Here is a 24097-nt window from a genome sequence, read left to right as displayed (position 1 = left end):
ATTGACTTTGTATCCTCCAACTTGATTGAATTTATTTGTTTTTTGTTGGGGGGGACTCTTAAGGGTTTTCCATAGATGTCATCTGCAGATAGTGACAGTTTTACTTCCCTTTCCATTTAGATGCTTTTTTTTCCCTGCCTATTTACTAGGCAAAGGACTTCCAACACTATATTGAACAAAGTAGTGAGAGTGAGTTTCCTTGTTTCTGATCTTTGGGAACAAACTTTCAGCTTTTCCCCTTGGAGTATGATGTTATCTGTGGGCTTGTTGTATATGGCCTCTTTTATGTTGAGGTACCTACTTTGTTGAGTTTTTATCATGAGTGTATATTGAATTTTGTCAAATGCTTTTTTGCGTTATTGAGATGATGACATGATTTTTATCCTTCATTGTGTTAATGTGGTATATATCACATTAATTGATGTGTATACTGAACCATCCTTACATCCCTGGAGCAAATCCCATGTGATTATGGTGTATGATTGTTTTTAATGTATTGTTGAATTTGGTTTGCTAATATTTATTGTTGAATTTGGTTTGCTATGTTCATCAGGGATACTGGCCTGAAATTTTCTTGTTCTGTGGCATTGTCTGATTTTGGTATTGTGGTAATGTTGGCCTCATAAAATGAAATTTGTCTTTCTTCCTCTTGTACTTTTTGGAAGGGTTTGAGAAGGATTGGTGTTAATTCTCCTCAAAGTGTATGGCAGAATTCACCAGTGAAACCATCTGATCCTGGAATTTTGTTGGGAGATTTTTGACTACTGATTCAATGTCCTTACTAGTCATCAGTGTGTACAGATTTTTTATTTCTTCCAGATTCTGTCTTGGAGTTTCTTTGGTTCTAGGAATTTATCAATTTCTTCTAGGAGTCCAATGTTGGAGTAAATTATCCATAGAGTCTCTTATGATCCTTTGTATTTCTGTGGTATCAATTGTAATATCTCTCATTTATTTTACTTCAATCTTTTTTTTTTGTCTTGATGAGTCTAGCTAAAGGTTTTTCAATTTTGTTGGTCTTTTTAGTTTGTATTCCATTTATTTCCACTCTGATCTTTGTTATTTCCTTCTTTCCATTAACTTTGGGTTTCCTTTGTTGTTCCTTGAAGTGTAAAGTTAGGTTGAGATTTTTCTTGAGACATTATTGCTATTAAATTCCCTCTTAGAACTGCCTTTGCTGCATCCTGTAAGTTTTGGTATGTTGTATTCAAGGTATTTTTCTATTTCTATTTTGATTTTTTTCTTTGACTCACTGGTTGTTGGAATTGTTTAATCTCCACATAATTGTGAATTTTCCAGTTTTTTTCTTGTGATTTTTAGTTTTAGTTTAACCATTGTGGTTGGTTGGAAAAGATGCTTGATATGGTTTCAAACTTCTTAAACTTATTAAGACATTTTTTGTGGCCTAACATATGATCTATCCTGGGGAATGTATATTCTATTGCTTTTAAATGGAATGTTCTGTACATAAGTCTATCTGGTCCAATTTAAGGCCAGTGTTTCCTTATTGATTTTCTGTCTGGATGATCTACCCATTGATGTAAGTGGGGTATTAAAAAGTTGCCCAGGACAATTGAATTGCTATTTCTCTCTTTAGGTTGTTATTATTTACTTTTATGTATTTAGGTGCTATGTTGGGTGCAGAGACATTTACAAATATTCTATGTTCTGTTGGATTGACCTTTTATCATTATGTAATGCCCTTGTCTCTCATTACAGTCTTTGTTTTAAAGTCTACTTTGTCTGATGTAAGAATAGCTTCCCCAGCATTCTTTTGGTGTTCATTGCATGGAATATTTTTTTCCAACCCTCTACTTTCGGTCTGTGTCTTCACATCTGAAATTAGTTACTTTTGGGAAGCACATAGATGGGGCTTGTGTTTTTTAATCAGTTCAGCCACTCTGTCTTTTAATTGGAGAATTTAGTTCATGTAAATTAATGATAATTAACAAAATAGCAATAAGTACATATTTTGTGGTTGCCATATAACAACTTGTATTTATAACGGTCTAGTTTAAATTGGTAACAGTTTATGTTTGAATGCACTCTAATGCTCTACATTGTACTCCCCCACCATGTTTTATGATTTGGATGTCAAAATTTATATTTCTTTTGGCATCCCTTAAAAATTATTATAGTTACAGTCATTTTCACTACTTTTGCTTTTAACTTTCATACCAGCTTTATAAGTAATTAGTCTATCACCTTTATGGCAATTAAATTATTCTGAATTTTACTAAATGTTTATCTTTACTGGTGAGAGTTTATATTCATGTTTTCCTTTTACCAATAAGTGCCCTTTCATTTCAGCTTAAACAAGTCCTTTAACAGTTTTTGGTAGTGGTCTAGTGGTGATTAATTTACTTAGCTTTGTGTTTCTGGAAAACTCTTCTCTCTCCTTCAATTTTGAATGACAACTTTGCTGGGGAGAATATTCTTGATTAGAAGCTATTTTCTTTGAGCACTTTGCAGGCCAGAAGGGAGTGGCACAATATATGTTTCTACTGATAGTCTTTTATCTTGCTGCTTTTAAGACTTTCCTTGTCTTAAACTTTTGACAAATTACAATTGCTCTTGGTATAGTTGGCTTCCTCTTTTTAGAAGTCTCTGGGCTTCCTGGATATGGATGTCTATTCCTTTCTACTTTTTCCTTCAGGGACCCCCATAATGCAAATGTTTCCTGCTTGATGCTGTCTGTAGTTCTTTAAGGTGTGTTTACTGATCCTTCCTTCTGCTTCATCTAGTTACTGTTGAATTCCTCCATGCAGTTGTATTCTTCAGCTTTGTGACTTCTATTTGGTACTTTGTTTTCTCTCTCCTTGTTGAAGTTCTGTGCTCATCCATTCTCCCAAGCTTGGGAAGTATTTTTATGACCACTAACTTTTTATTGGGTAAATCACTTGTATCCTTTTCATTAATGACTTTTTCTTAGGTTTTATTTTGTTCTTTCATTTGGAACATATTCCTGTTTCTTCATTCTTTGACTCTCTGTGATGGTTTCTACGCATGAGATGAACCTTATTGTTCAACCTGCCTTAGCTCTTGATTGACTCTTAGGCTGTTTGGACAATCACAATGTTTATTTTATTTTTAGGGACTCTCAGTAGGTGAGGATTTGTCAAGACCTGTCAATGTCCCAAAGAGGAGGATCTCAGTCAGAACCTAGTCTGGAAACCAGACCCTAAGCATAGAAGTCCTGCTGGTCACCACAACTTCAGAACAAGCAAACTGGCCTCTTTCAGAGAAAAACTGGGAGTGTCTCTCAGTCTGCATCTGTGCTGTCCCCTAGGGGATGGTAGCCAGCCAAGATGTCCCTCTGTACAGATCCAGGAACACAAGTCCCACTGGCCACCAGAGCCAGGTATTCAAGAGGCATCCCCTTGGCAGCTGCTGCAAAACACTAGGGCATCAGATATGTGTAAAAGCTCCTCTCCAGGATACTGGCACTCTGGGTAATGGCAAAGGGAGGGCATGTACCCTTCAAGGCCTCTAGAAAGGATTCACTAGGACCTTCGTTGTGTGTTTGGTTAGAAGCCTACTCCTCAGGCTATAGCTATGGAAATAAACCTCTTTCACAGAAAGTCTGGGCTTTTGGTTCTGTTGTGCCATGGGGGTGGGGAGAGGGATAGTAGAAGAACTCATTGTTGGCTACAGTCCTGCAGCACCCATGAGCATATGTCCTGCTGGCCACCAGACAGAGCCAGGTGACCTAGAGGTGTACCCTGCTGGCAGGTGCAAAAATCAGGGAGCCAAATAAAGACAAGCAAATAGGCCTTTTCCACAGAAAGACTGGAAGTGTGTTTTAGTCTGCACGGTGCCTGATAGTACAGCTAGCCAAGACTTGTGTGTCTGTTACAGTCCTAGAGGACCAAGGAGATCAGGGGGTGTGCTCTGGGGTATGGCACTGGGAGGGCACAGTGGAGCTCAGTGGTTTCCCTCCCCAGAGTGCCCCAGCAGGCCCCAGATGTGTTTAAATTGACCCTCAGGCTGATGCTTTAAGATAGCAAATAAGTCTCTTTCACAGAATGTCTATTTCTCAGTTTGCCATAGCCTTTTGGGTTTCATGAACATGGGCCCTACTGGCTTTCAAAGCTAGATTTTTGGTGGGGTGGTTGTGGGTCTTCAGTCCTCAGGGAGAAGCTCTGAGTTCCTCCCAGCTGTGGGGTTTATGGGACAACTGTGTCTTAGTCTTTCCTACCTTCTTTGATATAGTTTTTCTTAAGCAACTGATGTATAGGAGTTCCTCAGGTAGTTTTGTTTTGTGTTTTTTTCCCCAGGAGAAATCTTTCTATATGTAGCTATAGATTCAGTGTGTCTGTGGGAAGAGGTGAGTTCAGGATCTTCGTTTGTCACCATCTTGAACTGGCTGCCTCGTGCTTGTTTAAAGCACTTCAGTCCCAGCATCTGGCCAGTCTCCTGGAATACTTTCTCCTTTCTGACCTTAAGCATGAACTCCCCAGGTCTTATTTGTGAAAATAGAGCAATCAAATCATTTCAATTCAAGAAACACTAAATAAGCCTCTTCTAAGTTTTAGGCACTGCTAGGAGCTGAGGTAGAAGGAAACAAGGAAATTAGAGTTCCAGCAGTAAAGTCAAGTGGTGATCTCTGTAAAGCAGATGCTGTTTGTCACCCCTGTGTCACTAGCATCATATTCAAAATAGTGAATGACTGTCTGAGCAACATGCAACTGAACTATTTCTAAGAACAAAGTATGATGATTACATGGGCCTCAGGAGCCACCTGAAAAGTGAGGGAATGGAAGCACAGGCAGCTGACTTGTGACAGTAGCTCAGTGAGGACTTGATTTTGTCCTTTCTAAGTCCCACAGTCTTTCCACTTATCATCTTCCCCTTCCTGATTTGGGATAAAGGCCTTCTTGAGCATCTGCTGGCTGTGGATCCTCTCTGTAGACAAATGCACATACAACATGTCAATGCAGCAGTAGAGGGCCCTGGGCCAGATGACTAAGCAGGTGACTCTTCTCTTTTGCACTGTCAGCTCAAAGGTGGTATCCCGAGGGATTGGGTCCTTTTCCTGGGCTTGGCAGGGCCCTTCCTTCTGATGCAGCCCCAGCTTCACCACAGCTCTGCACAAACTTCCTCTGCCATGGGGGCCCTGCATAGTCCTGGGTCTGGGAGGGCTGCTGTGCCACCCCTTTATCAGGTGCATTGCATTCCTACCCCCCACCTCCTAGATGATGAGAGACCTGGGGAGAATTCTTCATAGTTTACTCAGTTCTCTGACAGACCAAAAACAAAAAGAAACTACAGTTGGTCAAATAAGGAAACATGCTTAGAGAGGTGTACAGAAGGTCACACCCGAAATATGCAGTGGAGCTCAAACAGAAGTGTGTGGTCATCAAATCCCAGGTTCTTTCTACTTTTCCACACCAATTTGCTTTTCCCTGAGTCTGTACAGTTCATCCTGACTGGCAAATCGAATGTCAAGGTGAACATTGCCTGGTTCTATATCTGTTTTCTAAAAGGCCTTTGCTGCCTGTTTAGCGTCATTCATGTATTTAATAATTACTGTGCATACCCTCTGCCCAGGAAGCCAGAGAGAAGGAAAGTATAAATTAGGTACAATCTGTGGGCTGGCTGTTCCCATGGATGCCTTTTTTTGATAATGACTGATTTTTTTAATCTCCTCCAGAAATGCCAGATAATGCAGCAGCTCTGCTGGGCACTTGCCACAAGCTCCAGATTATTCCTACGCTGTGTCACTTGGTAAGGCACTTCCCAGATGGGACCTGAGGATGGGCAGGAATGGGTAAATGAGGAGATGAACACCTACCAGCTGATAAAACACCTCTAGCTTTCCTCATCCACAACAGCTCTCCAACATAGGTTAAACTGGTATTAGTAACCCTTTATATATCCTGTCCACATCATACAGCCCACCCTACAGTAAGACTAAGGCCCAAAAGGAAGGGACTTGTTTAAAGAAATGCTAGCAGGGTTAAGACTACAACCTTTTTTTAGACTCCAAATCTCATGCTTTTCCCACTGTTTGAAGAGACTGATAGCCAAGGTTTGGTGCAACACAGCAGGGAAGGAGCCTGGCACCATATCATTTGCAACAGCAGTTCTGTGGCTAGACGAGTCTGATTCAACTCTGCCGAACATTCACCAAGGGAGGTATTCAAGAGGGTGCTTTGTCTAAGGGAGATATTTCAATCTCTCTTAGGAATAACATTAGCTTTGTGCCCTGGGGAATTACTGGCAGTAGCAAGAGTTAGGTAATGAAGAGCTTAACCCCAGAGAGTCAAGATTAAGCTTTCCCTTTTTAAATTACAAATTGGGTTGTTAATAGAAGGAACCATCAATACACTGCCTAGAAACCACTCTAATGGGGCAGCTCCTCTAATGTAGCTTTTGCAGATATTCCTCAGCCTGGGGCAGAGAGGCAAGGCTTACCTGGCTAGGTTATTTTCAGGTCTGGTTAGTAAGGGCCAAGGCTCAAAGGACCAATGTGCAGAGCTCTGCTCCCCAGATCTGGGAAGCAGGTATTGGGGTAGAAACTTGTTATGCACCCACTCAGGGAACTTTGAGCACAAAGGCTAGTACCTTGGGTACTTCTCTGCATAGCAGTGACATCCAAAGACTGCAGCAAGGCATCACTCCAAGGAGCAGTTTAGATGTTATTCACAACCTAGAGCAGATTCTACCAGCCCAAAGGCATGCTGTGCTCTTGTACTTTGACCATAAAAACAGAACCACTTGAAAATGTGTGTGTCCTGCAGCCAGCTGAAGGTAAAGACTTGTGGCAACTTGGTTATGTAAACAATACATATCATTATCTAATTGTCTGCAATAATGAGCAAGACAGCAGCTCTGCTTTGTAGCCCAGCTTACTTTTGCAGCAACTGAGTGCTTAGCATCCCCAAGTTAGTGCTTACAAGTATTTACAAAGCCATTAACTGCATCAGGATGTAAGAAAATACTGCCAAGACCACATTATTTAACTCCCTCTCCCCACAAACTCACGCTTAGCTGTCATCTTCCTTGCAGATCAGCTCTATGATTTGATCTTTGTGTTGCTTCCAGGTTCTGCTCTGTTGGTCTTCTAAACGTAGCCAGGAGCATATACTCAGAGTTCCAGAATGGCTGGCAGTCAACGCTGGCACAAAACTGCCCAGCCATAGAGTTATTTGTCTGCCTTAGTGGGGCTGCTCAACATGGACATCAGTTTTCTTTAAAGACCTTCACATAATCTCCAAGTATTGGTACTCTTAAGACAGCAAGGCTTCTGAAGGAATTTGGGTATTGTGTTTCTTAAAGGGATTTACTTAGAACAGGGTACAGAGACCTACCTGCATTCCTGTCTTTTCTTGTCTGGTGGCCAGAGTGACTTTGAGGGGCTTTCTGAAGGGCTTTTGGGAGCATGGCGTCACATACGCTAACACATTTCCCAAACTGGTAAGAAGGTGAATTAGGATCAGCAACAGAGAGTGTTAATTTTGCCCTACCACCCTTTGGGTGACTAATCTCATTTAGACCTAGAAGTGCCTCTGGGAGCTTGGGACTGGCAGATGTTCAGAGAAGGACGCTGGATACTGCCCAGCATGTCTGTGGCAGACCCAGGACAGAGCCTGCAGTGCCCTGGCTGTCTTCAGCCTGTGCCAGTGGAGCTCATTCTTGAATTGCCAGGATATGGTGCCTGTGCTTAAAGAGCAGGCCTAATCCACTCTCTAAAGCCTAATCAGTAGTTTACAGTCTGGGCCAACTGGTAACATTAAGCCTGTGGTTACACTGTGTGAATTGTTTTTGGCGTATCTACAAGGTATAGGTCTGCAAATCTGATTTTGATAGACATATAAGTACTTTTGTATTCAAACGAGTGTTGCCCTCCAGCCATTTGGACATGCTGCCTGTTACATAACGTTATTATCAATAACGTTAACATTGCTCAGAATATTTCTGGCATTCTTTTGGATTCCCTTCAGATTCAGTTAAAATCCACACTTACTTTACAGGTTTTTCAACATTTAAACTTTACTGTCTACATTATTAATGTGATCTAGTTCTGAATGCCTGCTTAAAAATCAAATCTACTGGCAAATTTGTAATTACTGAAGATTAGGGGGAACAACATGTCACAGGCACTGATCAAGACCCTAAAAGCAAAGTTTCAAAAGTTCTGAGCAATTGCAATTAAAGCAGTGTGTGAAGTGACCTCTCTGACGGGCTGACATTCATTCAACACACTAAAGGCCTGTGTTCTTTGGCCTGGTGAAAAGTGAACACAACAGACCAGTTTCCTGCTCTCCTAAGCAACTTAGGTTTGACTAACCAGACTACAGTGATTATCAAGAAGATAATTTGAGATATAGTAAGCATGTGAAGACAATAAAATAATGTAATAGTGGCTGGGATATGGGGGGAGGAAGAGCAGTGGAGAGGAGACTAGGAAAGGCCCTTCTACTGTGGCATTTCAACTGGTAACTGAGAGAGGAGGAGAGGTCTGTACGGAACTCCAGAGGAAGAGTATTCCAGGTAGAAGACACGGCAAGAGCAAAGGTTCTTGAGGCAGGAGGCTTAAATAAGCTGATACCTGCCTCTTTGAGGAGTTCATGCAGATACGTATATAAGAAATTCTAATATCTCCATTAAAATAAAAAAACCCAAGCCTTACATACTGTGTATGAAAAAGTTACAGTCTGACCTTTCTAATCAATTGGAGCTAATGGATCTAGTAGAAGGTAGAGTTCAGAGAGTGGGGATTCAGTCAGAGTACTTTAGGCAAATCAGAGAAATCAGCCTAAGGTCCTGGGCCTGGGTCAAATATATCTTGTTATATCAGGGTTTTCTTGCTCCATTTGGGAAATGTAAAACAGCTAAAAATTTTTTTTCATAAATTAGCTATGTGGATTTTCTATAACCTTTTTAAGTGAATTTATTTAAATGTGTCATTTCAGCTCTGTGCTCTGTCTAACAATGGAGTAGCTGACCTTGACGACCCCGCCTTGGCTCTTCTGAAAGACACAGACCGGTTTGGGATTGTACAGCTTCTGTTTGCCTCAGCTGACATTAACCTGGAGATACTGCAGGCATCTGTAAAAGCCTTCACCTTGAAGGACCCGAATGTCTTCCCACTCATTCTTTATGTAAGCCTGAGCGGACTCTGTGCGTTAGGCAGAGCACATGAATGATGCTACATGTGAACAACAAGGCTGCAGTTTTTCAGCATCAAGATACTTCTTTGGGGCTTAGGGCAGATCCATGTTAAAAGTGATCCAGGAATGAATTTACAAAAGTTTAAGAAGAGTTGACTGCATTAGGATTCACTTCACAGCCACCAGGTACTCTGTAAAAAGTTTCTTTTTCATAAGAGGTCCTCCTGTGCTGGTGACTCGATGTCCAAGTTGAACGCTACACCTGAAGAGCTGGAGGAGGGTTGAAAACTCTAAGCTAGCCTACACTCAACCTTTATTCTGCAGAAATATGGGTCCACGTATCATTTTCTTGTTATTTCCCACTTTCTGTTTTATACAACAGATGAGCCTGGCACTTTGACCCCAAAATTAACTTTAAATTGTGAATGCTGTGGGAAGGCAATTTCTCTTTCTACGAGAGGCTATATTTTACATGTGGTGATTGGAAAATGAACTGTAAATGCCATTAAAGTACATATATTCTTCTGCTAAACAAAATTAAATAATCTAATAGCAGGACACTCCCTTCCATGGGGGTCTGACTATATGCATTTTATTCCACTTTGCCATGCTTTGATGAATGTACTGTGTCTAGAACAATGTGATTTCTCATGCATTCTGGATGTTTAATTAGTCTGTAAACTAGTTATAGAAGGATGTCAAAACAGCATAAAAAGCAAAATATGCACAGTTCAGGGTTTTCTTTGATACAATATAGAGACCTGGATGGTCTCCCTAGTGCCCTTGATTCCATTGCTAAGAACAACTGGGGACCTCAGGCCACTTCTGCTTTCCCTCATCAGAAACTAGCTGAGACCTACTGAAGGGCAGGGAGGCAGTGGCAGGAGGAGTGTGTTTGTTACCCTCAATGTCACCTACGTACTCTCTTTCCGCCCTTCAGATTTTAATGAACATTAACAAGAAGAAATGAGGCAACTAATCCTTTCATCATCCCTATTAAAAATGAGACAAAGCCTTATGCAAATACTTATGGTGAGAAAAAAAGGATATAAAGTTAACAACAAAAAATAAGCACATTATACATGAATTGAAAAGAATATGCAAAAGGAAAAATGGTGGCACCTTTACATGCCGCCTTGTCTCGTTTTCTGAACTAAAGTCATGGGGACAAAAAACACAACATAGGGAATACAGTCAATAATACTGCAATAACTTTGGTGACAGTAACTATATTTACTGTAGTGAGCATTTCATAATGTATAAAATTCTTAAATCAATGTTGTATATCTGTAACTAATATTGTATGTAACACCTGTAACTAATATTGTATGTCAACTATACTTCAATTAGTTATACAGTTGTATATGCTTTTCTAAAGTCTTTGGAAATGACTACAATAATAATATATATGTTGCTTATAAATATATAGCTTATTGTATACTAAGTACTGTTCTAAGTTCCTTTGATGCTATAGTAAACAGTGAATTGCTTTGGGATGTTAACATAATTATATAACTTTTTAAAAATGTGTAAAAGTACACTTAAGTAACTATGCTATTAAATCATTCCACTCAGAGATTTATGTGTTTTGTACTATTGTAATAAAATTCTGTGGTTGTGAAATCAGAACAAGTTGCAGAATGCATCACAATACATGGAAACCTCACTTAAGAGTTCATAAGAAAGCCAATGGTGGCTCCTTCAGGGAGATGATTTAGGGATTGGGGCAATAGGCCAGGCTTGGGAGGGGCACGTGGTTTTACCCTTGTATTTCTGTTACAATTTTGTATGTATTATCCTTTATTTTAAGAACAAAACCACCACCAAAACATAAAGCTAGTTTTCAGACAGACAAGAAAAGATGCCATCCCAGCAAGTACCAAAAGTTTGGGTTGCATCAAATGGGCAACTAAGGTATTTGGCTGTTTCCACAACTGCACTAGGACTGGCCAGTTATCCTATTGGATAGGATAGGCAGCCGGGAAGAGGCGCCCTCAGTTCTACAACCGCATGGCACAGGTCTGCCAACGACCTGCCGGAGGATTCTCCCAGATGTACAGCCAAGGGCCAGGGCAGGCCCTGGGAGACATCCTGATTGTAGTCTGCTGAGATCTGTGCTTGATTTTACGAACTGAGATGATAAGGTTGCTAAGTTTGTGGTCATTTGTTATTGCAGTGAGAGGAAACTGACAGGTAGTGTAAGATGGAAGAATCAACTATATAAAATCTATTTTGGAGACATCAGAAATATACTTATTAGACAGGCAATTTCTGAAGTATGAGGTATAGAATCCCAGAAGCCAGTTTGGGGGAGTTGCAAAGTACCTTTACTGGAAACAGGCTCTCTGCACTCACCCAGTCATGCCTCCACCTCTAGCCAGCCTGGCTGGTCGGCCTCCCTTTTTCACTGCAGGCCCAGGGCTGAGCCAGGTGCCACAACAGGCATTGTTTTCCCCACCAGGCTGTCTTTCTCTTCGCTGGCTGCTCCTAGTCTCCCATGCCATCTAAACCAAAGAGGCTTTTTCTTGATCATATTTTAATGTTCCCCGTTTCTGAATTTTTTTTTCTTGAGTATGTTGTCTTTGAAAGCCACCAAATTGCTTGGGCTGGGATAGAGGAAATAATAGGGCTTCCTCCCTAAAGAGAGGCAGAGAAAAGTTTACATATTTATTTTTGTGGGAAAAACTAAATGACACTGGAGGCTTTTTACAATGACTATTAGCATTTAAAAGAAATTACCAAGCTAATCTGATACCCTCTGTATTTTATTATCCCTAAACCTTAGTTCTACCTATAAATGAAGCCCTACATTTTCCCAATATTATTTATTTCTTCTATATATACAAAAATATTTTACCAGGAGTATACAATCTCACAGACTGAACATTTCAATTTTTGTTTTGGACAGCATATGGAAATTTGTGAAAAGGAAATTTATAGGGACAGTTTCTGAAATACCAGTACTTATTAACTGTAGTGCAGGAAAATTTCATTTCTATAGGGATAGCCCTAATGTTTCTTTTATACAGGAACTGGTAATACAATTACTTGGAAAGAAGTAGCAGTTAATTTTTAAACTTTTTTATCAGAAACTTACTTTAGCAGCTTTTTCAGTTTTGATTTTTAGGTTGCTAACAAATGCTTTGCTCTTCATTTAAAACCAAAAGTTCTCTTCTGTGATCACTGCAAAGACTAAGGGTTAAAAAGAGCATGTTCAAAATAAAGGTATATCAAAATGAAATGGAAAAAAAATCCCCCAAATCAAGATTTTCACATCAAATACTTATCTTGGGCTATAGCAAAGCTCAACATAACATGCAGAAAATTACACGTTGCTGAAGCCTAGTGTTCACTCTTCTATAGCAAAATCTAAGATACCTTAGAAACCAATGTTACTAAATAGGAGTCAGCAGTACTTTTTTAAAGAGGACACAGCCAAAAGAAATATTTATCTTGTGTTTCAATCACAGATGGGGATGAGACTCTTCAAATCTGGTTCTACCAGAAAAGACTGTAAGTCATTTCTCGTTTGGACCAACTTTATCAACAAGATTTATGTCTTCAAAGCAATTTTACTCATGCTCCTGCCTCTCCTATTTAAGAGTAAGATGAAAACCCACACATTTTAAATGGCAATGATGTTTGGTTTAACATTGGTAATGCATAGCTGAGGGTTTTTAATGACAAGCCTTTTCCTCTTCTTCTAAGCTCCCAGGCCACCTTGACTGATATGAGGAAAGCCAAATTTCAGGTATGGCCTGTCATATGTACATGCTTCTACATCTGGCTTGCTGTTGCTGAGGTAAAATACACATCTATTTCCAACTTTCAGAATAAGACTTTGGCTTCGGCTCTATGGTAGTGACAATACCTGTTCAGTGGGACTTAAGTTTACAAGCATTGACTCATTTAACTTCTGAAGTTATAAGTGGCATTTACATGAACTGTAGATGTGTTCATTCAGTTTGTGCCAGGGAGAGATAAGAAAACAGAAGCTAGTAGGAAAAAAAAACTTGTCACTTCTGACCAACTCGGGTGTGTAAAGGAAGTCAAATTTTTCGTAGCACTGCATTACCAGCCAACAGTTATGAAACAATTAGAGAACATAACTAAAATGCATTCATGTCACATCCCACTAACTGCACCTAATTGAATGTTTCTTCCTATAAAGAAACAGATGCCTTTTAAATGTAATACTAGGAATTAAACAATAGGGCTGTGGTGACAAATTTCAGGCTTATGAATAAGGGCAGCTTTAAGGGGCAAAAAGCAGAGTGTTTTCAGATATGACAAGTATGGCATTATTTAACTCAATTTTGTTTGATTTGTGAGTGGTCTGATTGTCAGCAAGGATTTGCTATGGGTTTAGACTTAGAATGGGATTCTAAATTAAAATGGACTTCCTGATCAGGACCACTAAAGACAGCAGAAAAGACCCTCTTCCAGGATGGAAGTACATCCTCGGAGTTGTTTTAAAAACTGGATTTTGGATTCCTAAATCATGTGCACCATTCACTATGTTACCATGGAAAGAGGAACATTTTAAAAGAACTCAAAGATAAGCAACCTCAATATAGGCAAATACAAGAAACAAAGTAGCCTAATAAGGATTTTACCAGTTTAGCATTTACCACATCAGTTACAAATTACTTCCTGTAATTTAAGGTGAAGACAAGTATTAGGTTATCCTTATTTAACAAATGGAATATTAAAAGTAAAAGAAGATATTAGTTTTATCGAAGGTCATATGGTTAGAAGTCAAAATTAGGATCTCAGCCAGAAGTACACCATCTCTATTTTTATCGAAAGAGAAACTATTTTAAGGAAAGTAGTGCAGTGTATTTTGCTGAAGTGATGCAACGTGCTTTAAATTCTTATCTTAGAAATGAGATATCATCATTCCTTCACTTTTTAGTGCATAAAGGACTCATTTTTGATTCTGTGCACTAAATAATTCCAGGAACACAGAAAGTAACACGATGAACTATGGTAAGTATTAAAAAATGAATAAAACCTGAAGTAACAAAAATGCAATTTAAAAACCACCTTACCTTAAAAATTATGGAATTATCTTCCTCAGATAGACAAAATGTGTGCCTACATAAAAACTGATGCAATGCTGAATAATATTCATTTACACAATATACAATAATCCTATTACTTAAAATACTGAATTTCTCCCAAGAACTCAAAATACACTGCAGATATTACTACATGAATTCTCACAGCAAATCTGTTGGAATAAGAGGGCAGATACCATCTTTAAGCATGAGCCATATCATACATTCATTCAAAGGTTTAAATAAGTATTTCCCCAAAGGCTTCCATATCAGGATTTTTTCCCTTAAGGAAATTAAGATATAATAATTTTCTGAGCTTATTCCTCAGATGTTTTTCAAAAAGGAAATTAGGATCTGCCCACAAGGTAAAACCAGAGCCTTATAAAATGTAGGGAAAAAAGTTTCAAAATGTCTAAGGATTTGGGAGTAATTAAAAATTTAAGAACACTTTATAATTACATGGGTGAACATACTTAGTTTTTTATTATTTTGGGAGAATTTTACATATTATACAAATAGTTGTATATATATTATATATACAGTGACTCAAACATTTAAAAAATGATCTGCTATTTACATACATAAAACTTCAGGGCTGCTTTTTTCATATTTACTACAAAGCTTCATTACTACAAAATTATTGGCTCTCCAGCCTGTGACTTCTGGAAAATGAAGTGTTTCAGAAGTCATAAAAGTACAATGTTAACTTCATCCTTATTTTGAACAATTTTCAAAACTTTTATGTTCAGTACTTACCAATTCAAAATACTTCTAACTCCATGGCTATCCATCTCAAAAATCAACCTCAATCACTGGATCATGACACTTGTTTTACATAAAAATAAGTACCAATTTAATGAATTTTTAAAGCAAAGATCATCTTTTATTGTCATTGGGATATTATGGTCAAAGCAGTATCTGGCCATAATCTATAGTGCTATGCTATTGTATTTTATTGCTAATTGGCATTATTTTCTGAATGTGTTATTAACTAATTTGCTCTTTTAAAGAAAACTTGTCCTCATAGCTATTTTAAATAAACTTATTAGATTCTACAAGCTAGGGTTCAGGCCACTATTGCTGTAGTCATACAGGGTTTATGGTATGATTTCTATTTTAGAAAGCTATGTTCAGTAATTACATAGTTAGAGCTAGCAAAAGTAAACAAAGACCTGATGTACTGGATATTTGCTATTATCCAATATCAAGCAGAAATTGAGACTGCATAATAAGGCATGGCTGTAATAAAAGTGAAATTCTACTTGTAGTGCATTACCTATATTCTACTAATTATAGTTAAATGACTTACTCAGGGACATTAACTCTATGGGCATTTGTACATTTGAAAATGAAAACAAGAAGATATATATAGTAGTTGTGTATAGTCATGCCCTGAATGCTGAATGTGGATACTCAACTGTCCACAAGGAATCCTCAGGTTCACTAAGGTATTGGCACATATTTCCCAAAAGCATATGTATGAGCATGTGTATTTTAACTGTTACCAATTATTCAACGTGACTTTAAACCATTTTCTCTTTGGTAAAGCTAATTTTCCTAGAGTTTTCCCACAAGAAAAGTTTCTATTTCCTTGATCACAACTACACTCTTATGGCCTTGGGAGAATCGTGGGGGCTCTGGGACTCCTTGCCCCAGCAGGGCTCTGCTAGTTCCTGCAGACTCAGATAAGACTTAAGCTTCAAGTTCAATGACTTTGTATTGAGATACAAAGAACTTTTCTGAATTCTCTTAAGCTGTGGCATCTAGAATAAAATGAAGAACTACACTGCATCATTTCATTTTATATTAGGAATCTGGTGTGTATTAACTAAGTAGTTAGTCATGAATATCATGTATAATAATTCCTTAAAGTGTAGGCTATTTGTGCACTTATACCATATGATAAGGCCAAAATATATCTGACGTAAAAATCATCCCTATTGTGTCAAGATGGTTGGAACACTTTTTGGATAAACTTCTTGTGCTGCTACAATGATCCCACAGCTGTTCAGAGGCTCCACACAGCAGCATGAAGGCACACCGCAGAAGACGGCACATTTCCTGAGAATGTGGAAATGAAATTTCTCTTAAAATTTACAGTGTGCTGAAACACTGCCATAAGACATTGTCTAGACACTGTGCTTTGATTCATGTTGCTTTGAGAAGCCAAGAATTTGATGTAAATATATGTAGTTTAAAAGCTACCAAGGTTATTAAAGAGTATAATCCATTTTGTCACCAATTTCCTACCCTAGAATAAAGAACATCAATTTGTGTTCTGGATATGAAATTCTGGAATGAAAAAACACCTATAGATTTCCAATTTTAATAATATAGCAACTTGGGTGTTATGTTTCATTGTGAAAAAGATTTAAAACAATGCATGCATATTGTTTACTACAGTGTATTTTCTCTAAACTCTTAAGTCCCCTGCTGGCTGGCATCCCATGGGACTACTTTGGCGAAAGAAAAACCAAATTCAACAGCCAGGTGTCTGGTGCCTACCACTGACAAAGATGACCATCAATATTTTAAGCACCTAACCCTGTAAGTGTGAATACTGGCTATGTGAAAAGCTAGCAGCAATATAAAATATGGCTAACTTTGTTTAATGATGAGCTGCGTCTCTGAACATGTTTTAGGAAGAATTTACACCATCTAAGAATTCTAAAGGAAGATACTAACTGTGGTGAATTTTGGAAATTTGCGTATGTTAATGAGTCTGAAGGAGAACTGTTTTTCTAATCATTAAGCAAAAAGTTCATTTCCTAACAGAAATATAAAAAGAATATAAAACATTATTTAATATATATTATATAATGCATACACTGAACATATTATATAATGTATATATTATGTATAGATAAAATAGCTGACATTTCCAAATGTCATAAATTGTTAAATGGATTTGTTTCTCAACACAAGTTGAACAAATAACCCTAATGATCACATCACAATTCAAAAAGCACAGTAATTGTTCACAAAAACCCCAAATTGCAAACTTAGAGGCATTTTTAAGCATCACAGAAATTTGCAGAGGCATGATACATCCATTGCCCATACCCTAATAAAAAACTACCTAAAACAGTAGGTCCATTTTTGTCAGTTCAATTTTTACACGTGAAAGTAAATCAACTGTAAGTGTCATTCTGCTCTAAGGCTTTTCAGAATAAGGCACTCTCCCAACCTGCATGGCCCTTGCCTGCTGTATACATGTTAACTTGGTAACAACAGACTGTCATTACAACAAATGAGAGTGCAAGGTATTGCTCTTCATTTTTTCCCTAAAGACAGAAATAAAGGGAAAAGAAAACAATGTATTTGTTTAAATTAGAAAGGATAGCCATCCATCTCTGAAATAACGAAACCATGTAGCACTGAGCAGACTTCTGATGTCAGGTTTCCGTGGTAGTAGACTAGCTAGCATACCACTGACATTAAAGTTCTGCTTCTGTAAGAAATTATATTGGGAAAGAAGGCCATTAACTATTTTCTCTGAATAAGAGTAACTGACCTTTCACTAGTTAAATACTGCACTAAATGACAGCTTTACAAAACTATTTCAAGTATTCATTATCACAGTGAGAATGTGAGCCCAATGTTAGAGTGAAGAATGATTTGAAAACTCCTCTGACGAAAAAGGCAAGGGTACTAAATCAAAACATGTATAAAATGCTTCAACGCATTTTTTATGCAATATGAATAGAAAGATTATCCATAAAAAGTTAGAAAAATTAAGATAAATTATATATTAGTACACCTTCCCAACCACATTTTATATAAAAATTCAGAATAGTGTACTGGTATTTCAATCTACACAATAAAAATGCCTGAACTTGGCAGATATCTTCTATCTGTGCATGTATTCTCTCAGTAGAAGGTTTGTTACAGTCACTTTTTAAAGTTTTATTTGAATTATGAATCTTATTGAATCATCAGTAAACCCAGCTGATTGGGACCCACTGTGGCTCTATTCTCAGTTTCTCTATGGCAGTTTGTAGTTTCTCAAAGGCTTTGTCTAGATTGTCGTTTATGATGATCAAATCAAAATAGTGGTTGTAAGCTCTTTGAATCCGTGCACTTTCATCCACCGTTTTCTTCAAGTCAGAGTCCTGTCAAAGAGTTTTAAGAGAAAATGTTTCTATCATGATGCATACTTACTTGCTGAAACACCAACTCAGAGTGAACATGAGAAGTAGGTAGGTTTGGTATTTGCTTATTTTTATTTTGATATTAGTCCTCAAAAACCTATATAGCATTAAAAAGGTCATTACCATCTGTTCACATCCTAGCCTTTCTAGCTTCATTCATGCTTGCATTTACGAATATTCTGTATCTTCTGTTTCATTGATGTATTAGGGTAAGTTTCCTAATTAACGATTACTGTGGACAATGATCTTAGGGTGAAATCTAAAGTAATAAATGAATTTTTACCAACGACTGGTTTCTAGCCCAACTATATCATCTTTTCAAAATATTTTTATCTTATGGACTCTATAACATCCAAGAGGGAAATGATCCTGATGTGTTTATGATGAAAGAGGTCCAGGATAAAAAAGCAGAAGAGGAGGGAATACTTCCAAACTCATTCTATGAAGCCAGCATCACCCTAATACCAAGACTAGGCAAAGACACCACCAAAAAAGAAAATTACAGACCAATATCCATGACGAACATAGATGCAAAAATCTTCAACAAAACATTAGCAAACTGATTCAAAAATACATAAAAAGGATCATCCATCACAACCAAGTGGGATTTATTCCAGGGATACAAGGATAGTAGAATATTTGTAAACCTATCAATATTATACCTCACATCAATAAAAAGGACAGATATCACATTATCATCTGAATAGTTGAAAAAGCATTTGAGAAAATTCAACATCCATTCATGATAAAAACTCTCAACAAAATGTGTACAGAGGGAACATACCTTAACATAATAAAGGCCATATATGACAAACCCACAGCCAACATCATACTTCATAGCAAAGAGCTGAAAACTTTTCCTCTAAGAATGGGAACAAGACAAGGCTGCCCATTCTCCCAACTTTTATTCAGCATAGTACTGGACGTCCTAGCTATGGCAGTTAACACAAAGAGATAAAAGGCATCCAAATTGGTAAGGAAGAAGCGAAACTGTCACTATTTGCAGATGACATGATATTATACAAAAAAACCCCAAGACTCCCCAGAAAGAAACTATTAGAACTAATAACTGGATTCAGCAAAGTTGCAGGAATACAAAATGAATACACAGAAATCTGTTGCATTCCTATATACTAACAATGAACTAGCAGAGAAATCAGGAAACAATTCCATTTACAATTGTGTCAAAATGAATAAAATACCTAGGAATAAACCTAACCAAGGAAGTGAAAGACCTATACTTTTAAAATTATAAGACACTCAGGGGAGAAATTAAAGAAGACACCAGTAAGTGGAAATCTATCCTATGCTCATTGATAGGAAGAATTAATGTTGCCAAGGTGGTCGTCCTGCCCAAAGCAATCTACAGATTCAATGCAATCCCTATCAAAATACCAACAGCATTTTTCAACCAACTGGAACATACAGCTCTAAAATTCATATGGAACCACAAAAGACCCCAAATAGCCAAAGCAAGCCTGGGAAAGAAGAACAAAGCTGGGGAGATTACCCTCCCTGACTTCAAGGTCTACTACAAAGTTACAGTAATTAAAACAATTTGGTACTGGCACAAGAACAGATCCACAGATCAGTGGAACAAAATAGAGAGCGCAGATAATAAAACCACACATATATGGTCAATTAATATATGATAAAGGAGCCATGAATATAGAGTGGGGAAAAGACAGCCTCTTCAATAACATGGTGTTGGGAAAACTGGACAGCTACATGCAAGAGAATGAAACTGGATTACTGCTTAACTCCATACACAGAAGTAAACTCAAAATGATCAAAGATCTGAATATAAGACATGAAACCATAAAACTCTTACAAGAAAATAAAGGCAAAAAAATCTCTTGAACATAAGTACGAGCAGTTTTTTCCTGGACATATCTCTCTGGACAAGGGAAACAAAAAATGAACAAGTGGGACTACTTCAAACAAAAAGACCTCTGTATAGCAAAGGACATCATCAACAGTAAAGGCAGCTTACAGTATGGGAGAATACATTCATAAACATTTTATCCAATAAGGGGTTAACATCTAAAATATATAAAGAACTCATATGACTCAACACCAAAAAACCAAACAACCCAATTAAAAATGGGCAGAGGATCTGATCAGACATTTTAACAAAGAAGAAATACAGTTGGCCAACAAGCACATGAAAAGATGCTCCACATCTCTATCATCAGGGAAATGAAATCAAAACCATAATGAGGTATCACTTCACACCAGTTAGAATGGCCTCTATCCTAAAGACAAGAAATAACAAGTATTGGTGAGGATGTGGAGGAAAGGGAACCCTCCTACATTGTTGGTGGGAATGTAAACTGCTGCAGCCACTGTGGAAAGCAAAATGGAGGTTCCTCAAAAAACTAAAAACAGAAATACCATTTGACCCCATAATTTCACTTCTAGGAGTTTACCCAAAGAAAACAAAATCCCTGATTCAAAAGACATATGCACTCTTATGTTTATTGCTGCATTATTAACAATAGCCAAGATATGGAAGCAACCTAAGTGTCCATCAATAGATGAATGGATACTGATGTGGTTCATTACACAATGGAATACTATTCAGCCATAAAAAGAAAACAAATCCTACCACTTGCAGCAGCAAAAAACAGATCTAGATGGATATGGAGGGTATTATGTCCAGTGAAATAAGCCATGCAGAGAAAGGTGAATACTATGATTTCACTTATTTTTGGAATATAAATACAAAGCAAAACAGAATTAACAAAACAGCAGGACACTCACAGACAATGAGAAGTGACTGGTGTTTACTGTCAGAGAGGTGGGTAAAGGGGCACAAAAATTCTCAATCATATTGTACATTGGTGGCAGAGATAGTAGTACAGCATGGAGAATATAGCCAATGATTCTGTAACATCTTCCTATGCTGAGAGATAGTAGCTATAATAGCAGAGGTGAGGATTTAATAATGTGGGTAACTGATGAACCATTGTGTTGTATACTTGAAACTAATGTAAGATTGTATATCAATGAAACTCCAATAAAAAAAAAAGGAAAGAAAACAAGACCAGGATAGACAGAGGGTTTGGAGGTGAGGAAATAAACTGAGATGAGCACAGGCTAGGTCACAGAGGACCTAGTGCAATGGGAAGTCATAGATTATGATGGCAGAAAACAAGAGGGAAAGGATACCAGACTGGAAATACGTTACGGTGATAAAATCATCAGGATGGGGCTGGATGTGAAAAGTGAGGAAAAAAAATGAATCAAGGCTGGTTCTTGGGTTTCTAGTTTGAGTAAGTGGGGGGTAGCAGATGCAGAGTTGGGGATAGGGAGAACATGAATTTTTTGAGGAAAACAAAATATTCTACTTTGTACTTGTTAAGGTTAAGATGTCTGTGAGACATCCAAGAGCAGATGTAAAATAAGTAGGCAACTGATAATGCAAGTCAGATCTGGGTTTACCTATACGTAAATTAGGAAATCAACAAAACAACAATGATATAATAAGTTAATGAATTTGGTAAAGACACCTAAAGCAAAGTATAGAGGGAACAATGGGCTCCAAACTAGACCTGAGGGACACTAATACCACATTTCAGTTAATACTCTAAATAGTTTTAAACAATCTCGTATCTTTTATCATAGATGTGTAAACAAGCCACAGTTCAACTTGAAAACAATTCTTGCCTATTATAGCTATTAGTAATCTGGCTAGTTAAAACAAAATCAGTTTGACAGTAACAATCCTGTAACAGTAATGGAGTGGATCATACAGATGGAAAAAATAATGAATCTTTCTCTATATATGGCTACAGAGTAAACTCTAGAACATATTGTAAATGGAAAATGCAGGCAGTCTATTTTATGTAATAAACTACTACCTTTTATGTAAGAAATGGGGGAGGGAGGATACACATACATACTTGCTTATATTAAAAAACAAAACAAAATAGTGAAAACGGCTACCTATGTGGGTCAGAGGGAACAGAGTGGAGACATAAGAAAAGCTAGATTTTTTTTCTTTTTAAGATTTACTTTAAACTGTAAAAATGTATAGAAATATACAAAATTAAATTCAAATGAAAAGGAGCAATATCTAAAAATCAAAAGCAGAAGCAACTTATATTTCAAGTTGATGGCTTAACGACAGAAAAAGGAATTTTTTCAGTGACTTTAAAATAAAGTAATACCCAGTGGGTTATATCCTAAGAACAATTTTTTTAAAAACCTGAAACTTAAAACTTTTCAATAATCATATTATACTCAGAAATTATATAGAGTGTGCTTAGTTTACATATGTAAATTAAGAAATTATGTTAATGTCATCAGCAACCAAAATTTTTAGCATAAAAATCAAAGAATTAAGTAAAAATAATGTAAAATTTGAACCAGAAATATAAAATTGAACTAATGATGTACATTTCCTAAAAATGGAAAATATTATTTCCTACTTCTGGCCACTGAAAAGACCTAGAAACATGGCCAAAGAAGTTGAACACACACCTTTAGCACCTATACTATTTCTAAACACCATTCCCCACTAAAAGGAACTAGGGCTTTGGATGCTGGTTCCTGGTCTGAGCCAAGAGTCATCAATGATTATTGGGTGGTGTTAAAAAGACTCAGAAGACAAGTTGAATAGGCTCCAACTAGCTGAAGAAGGGACCACTTAAACATCAGAGAGTAACAACTGACTAAGTATAGAGAGGATATATTCCAAGTGACTTCAAACACAGTGATTTGACTGTATGTACTTGTTGGGATAAGCCCTAAGGATAAAAAAAAGCAGGAAGAAAACCAGTTCATAGAAATCATACACGGTAGTGTTAGTATGCTTATCTTCAGGCTGTTGTGGGCACTGTGGGACAAAGCAAACGAGCAATTATGTGATATCCTAATTCTAACATTTCCAGGGTTTTCTCAAACTGGGAGATTCAGTGTAGGAGAATGAAGTTATACATAGAAGACAAGAGGTTAAATAAAAACCCTATAGTCCTGAATTTGATTGGGAAGTATCAGCATGAATTCATGATACAGTTCCTTTAACCATACAAACAGAAAAAACATCCTAGCCCAATCTGTCTATAAAGGTGCAGCTAGAACTGATGATCAATCTTGCAACAATGTGCACTCATAATATTATGGTCTTAAAATACCATTTATCATAGAAGGAACCAGAGCTTCTTGGAAAAATAGCTGACTTCTGGTACAGAATAGGAAATGTACAGAGAAGTCTAGAACGTTCGCCATTCCAGATATGGCAAGGAAGGTATTAGAGACTGTTAGACTCATGAAATAAGGTCTCAAGGGCCAACCTGAATAAACTTCTGTTGGTCAAAGATGGAACAACTTGGGCATCAATAAGAACAATAATTGCAACAGAGTGAAAGACATCAAATAAATTTAAACCCATGTGCTCATGATAGAATTAAAAAAGAAAAGAAAACATTTTGTCACCTGTTGCCTCTGGAGGCTCTTACTGACAAAGAACAACAAACATAAAATATTACCACTTTACAATCCTTAAAAAAATAACTGATCCAGGCAAAGACTTGCTAAAAACATTGGTAAAAAGCTACTGGAATTTTACAGATCAGGCTAACATCTGAACCCAGTGATTAATCTTATCACAAAGAGAGAGACAGCCTTCCATATTTCCTCATAAGGTGACAAAACAAGAATTACCACTTATCAATTACTCTTGAAAAAAAGAATTGAGTCTATATCTGATCGAGTCTCTATCAGTTCACAGGAAATACAAGGAATAGCGGAAAATGACACACTGAGG

General features: G+C 37.4%; 2 protein-coding genes across 10 annotated transcripts in view; one reads left to right on the top strand and one right to left on the bottom strand.

The window, feature by feature from the left end:
* The window catches only part of GSDME (gasdermin E), a 78381-nt gene extending 67221 nt beyond the window's left edge, over positions 1 to 11160 (top strand). For 2 of the 3 annotated variants that reach the window (XM_057504592.1, XM_036877930.2), the window contains 2 exons: positions 5654 to 5727; positions 8919 to 11160. In XM_057504592.1, coding sequence (XP_057360575.1) covers positions 5654 to 5727; positions 8919 to 9152 — 308 coding nt within the window. In that variant the 3' untranslated portion in view covers positions 9153 to 11160. The remainder of the gene's footprint in view (positions 1 to 5653; positions 5728 to 8918) is intronic. The other variant, XM_036877940.2, reaches the window with a different exon arrangement.
* Positions 11161 to 16956: 5796 nt separating this feature from the next.
* The window catches only part of PALS2 (protein associated with LIN7 2, MAGUK p55 family member), a 165756-nt gene continuing 158615 nt past the window's right edge, over positions 16957 to 24097 (bottom strand). For all 7 annotated transcript variants that reach the window (XM_057504588.1, XM_057504589.1, XM_036877876.2 and 4 more), the window contains one exon: positions 16957 to 18288. In XM_057504588.1, coding sequence (XP_057360571.1) covers positions 18112 to 18288 — 177 coding nt within the window. In that variant the 3' untranslated portion in view covers positions 16957 to 18111. The remainder of the gene's footprint in view (positions 18289 to 24097) is intronic.

This window comes from Manis pentadactyla, chromosome 7, assembly GCF_030020395.1.
Source record: "Manis pentadactyla isolate mManPen7 chromosome 7, mManPen7.hap1, whole genome shotgun sequence".
Taxonomy (NCBI): domain Eukaryota; kingdom Metazoa; phylum Chordata; class Mammalia; order Pholidota; family Manidae; genus Manis; species Manis pentadactyla.
This window is presented reverse-complemented; position numbering and strand designations above follow the sequence as displayed.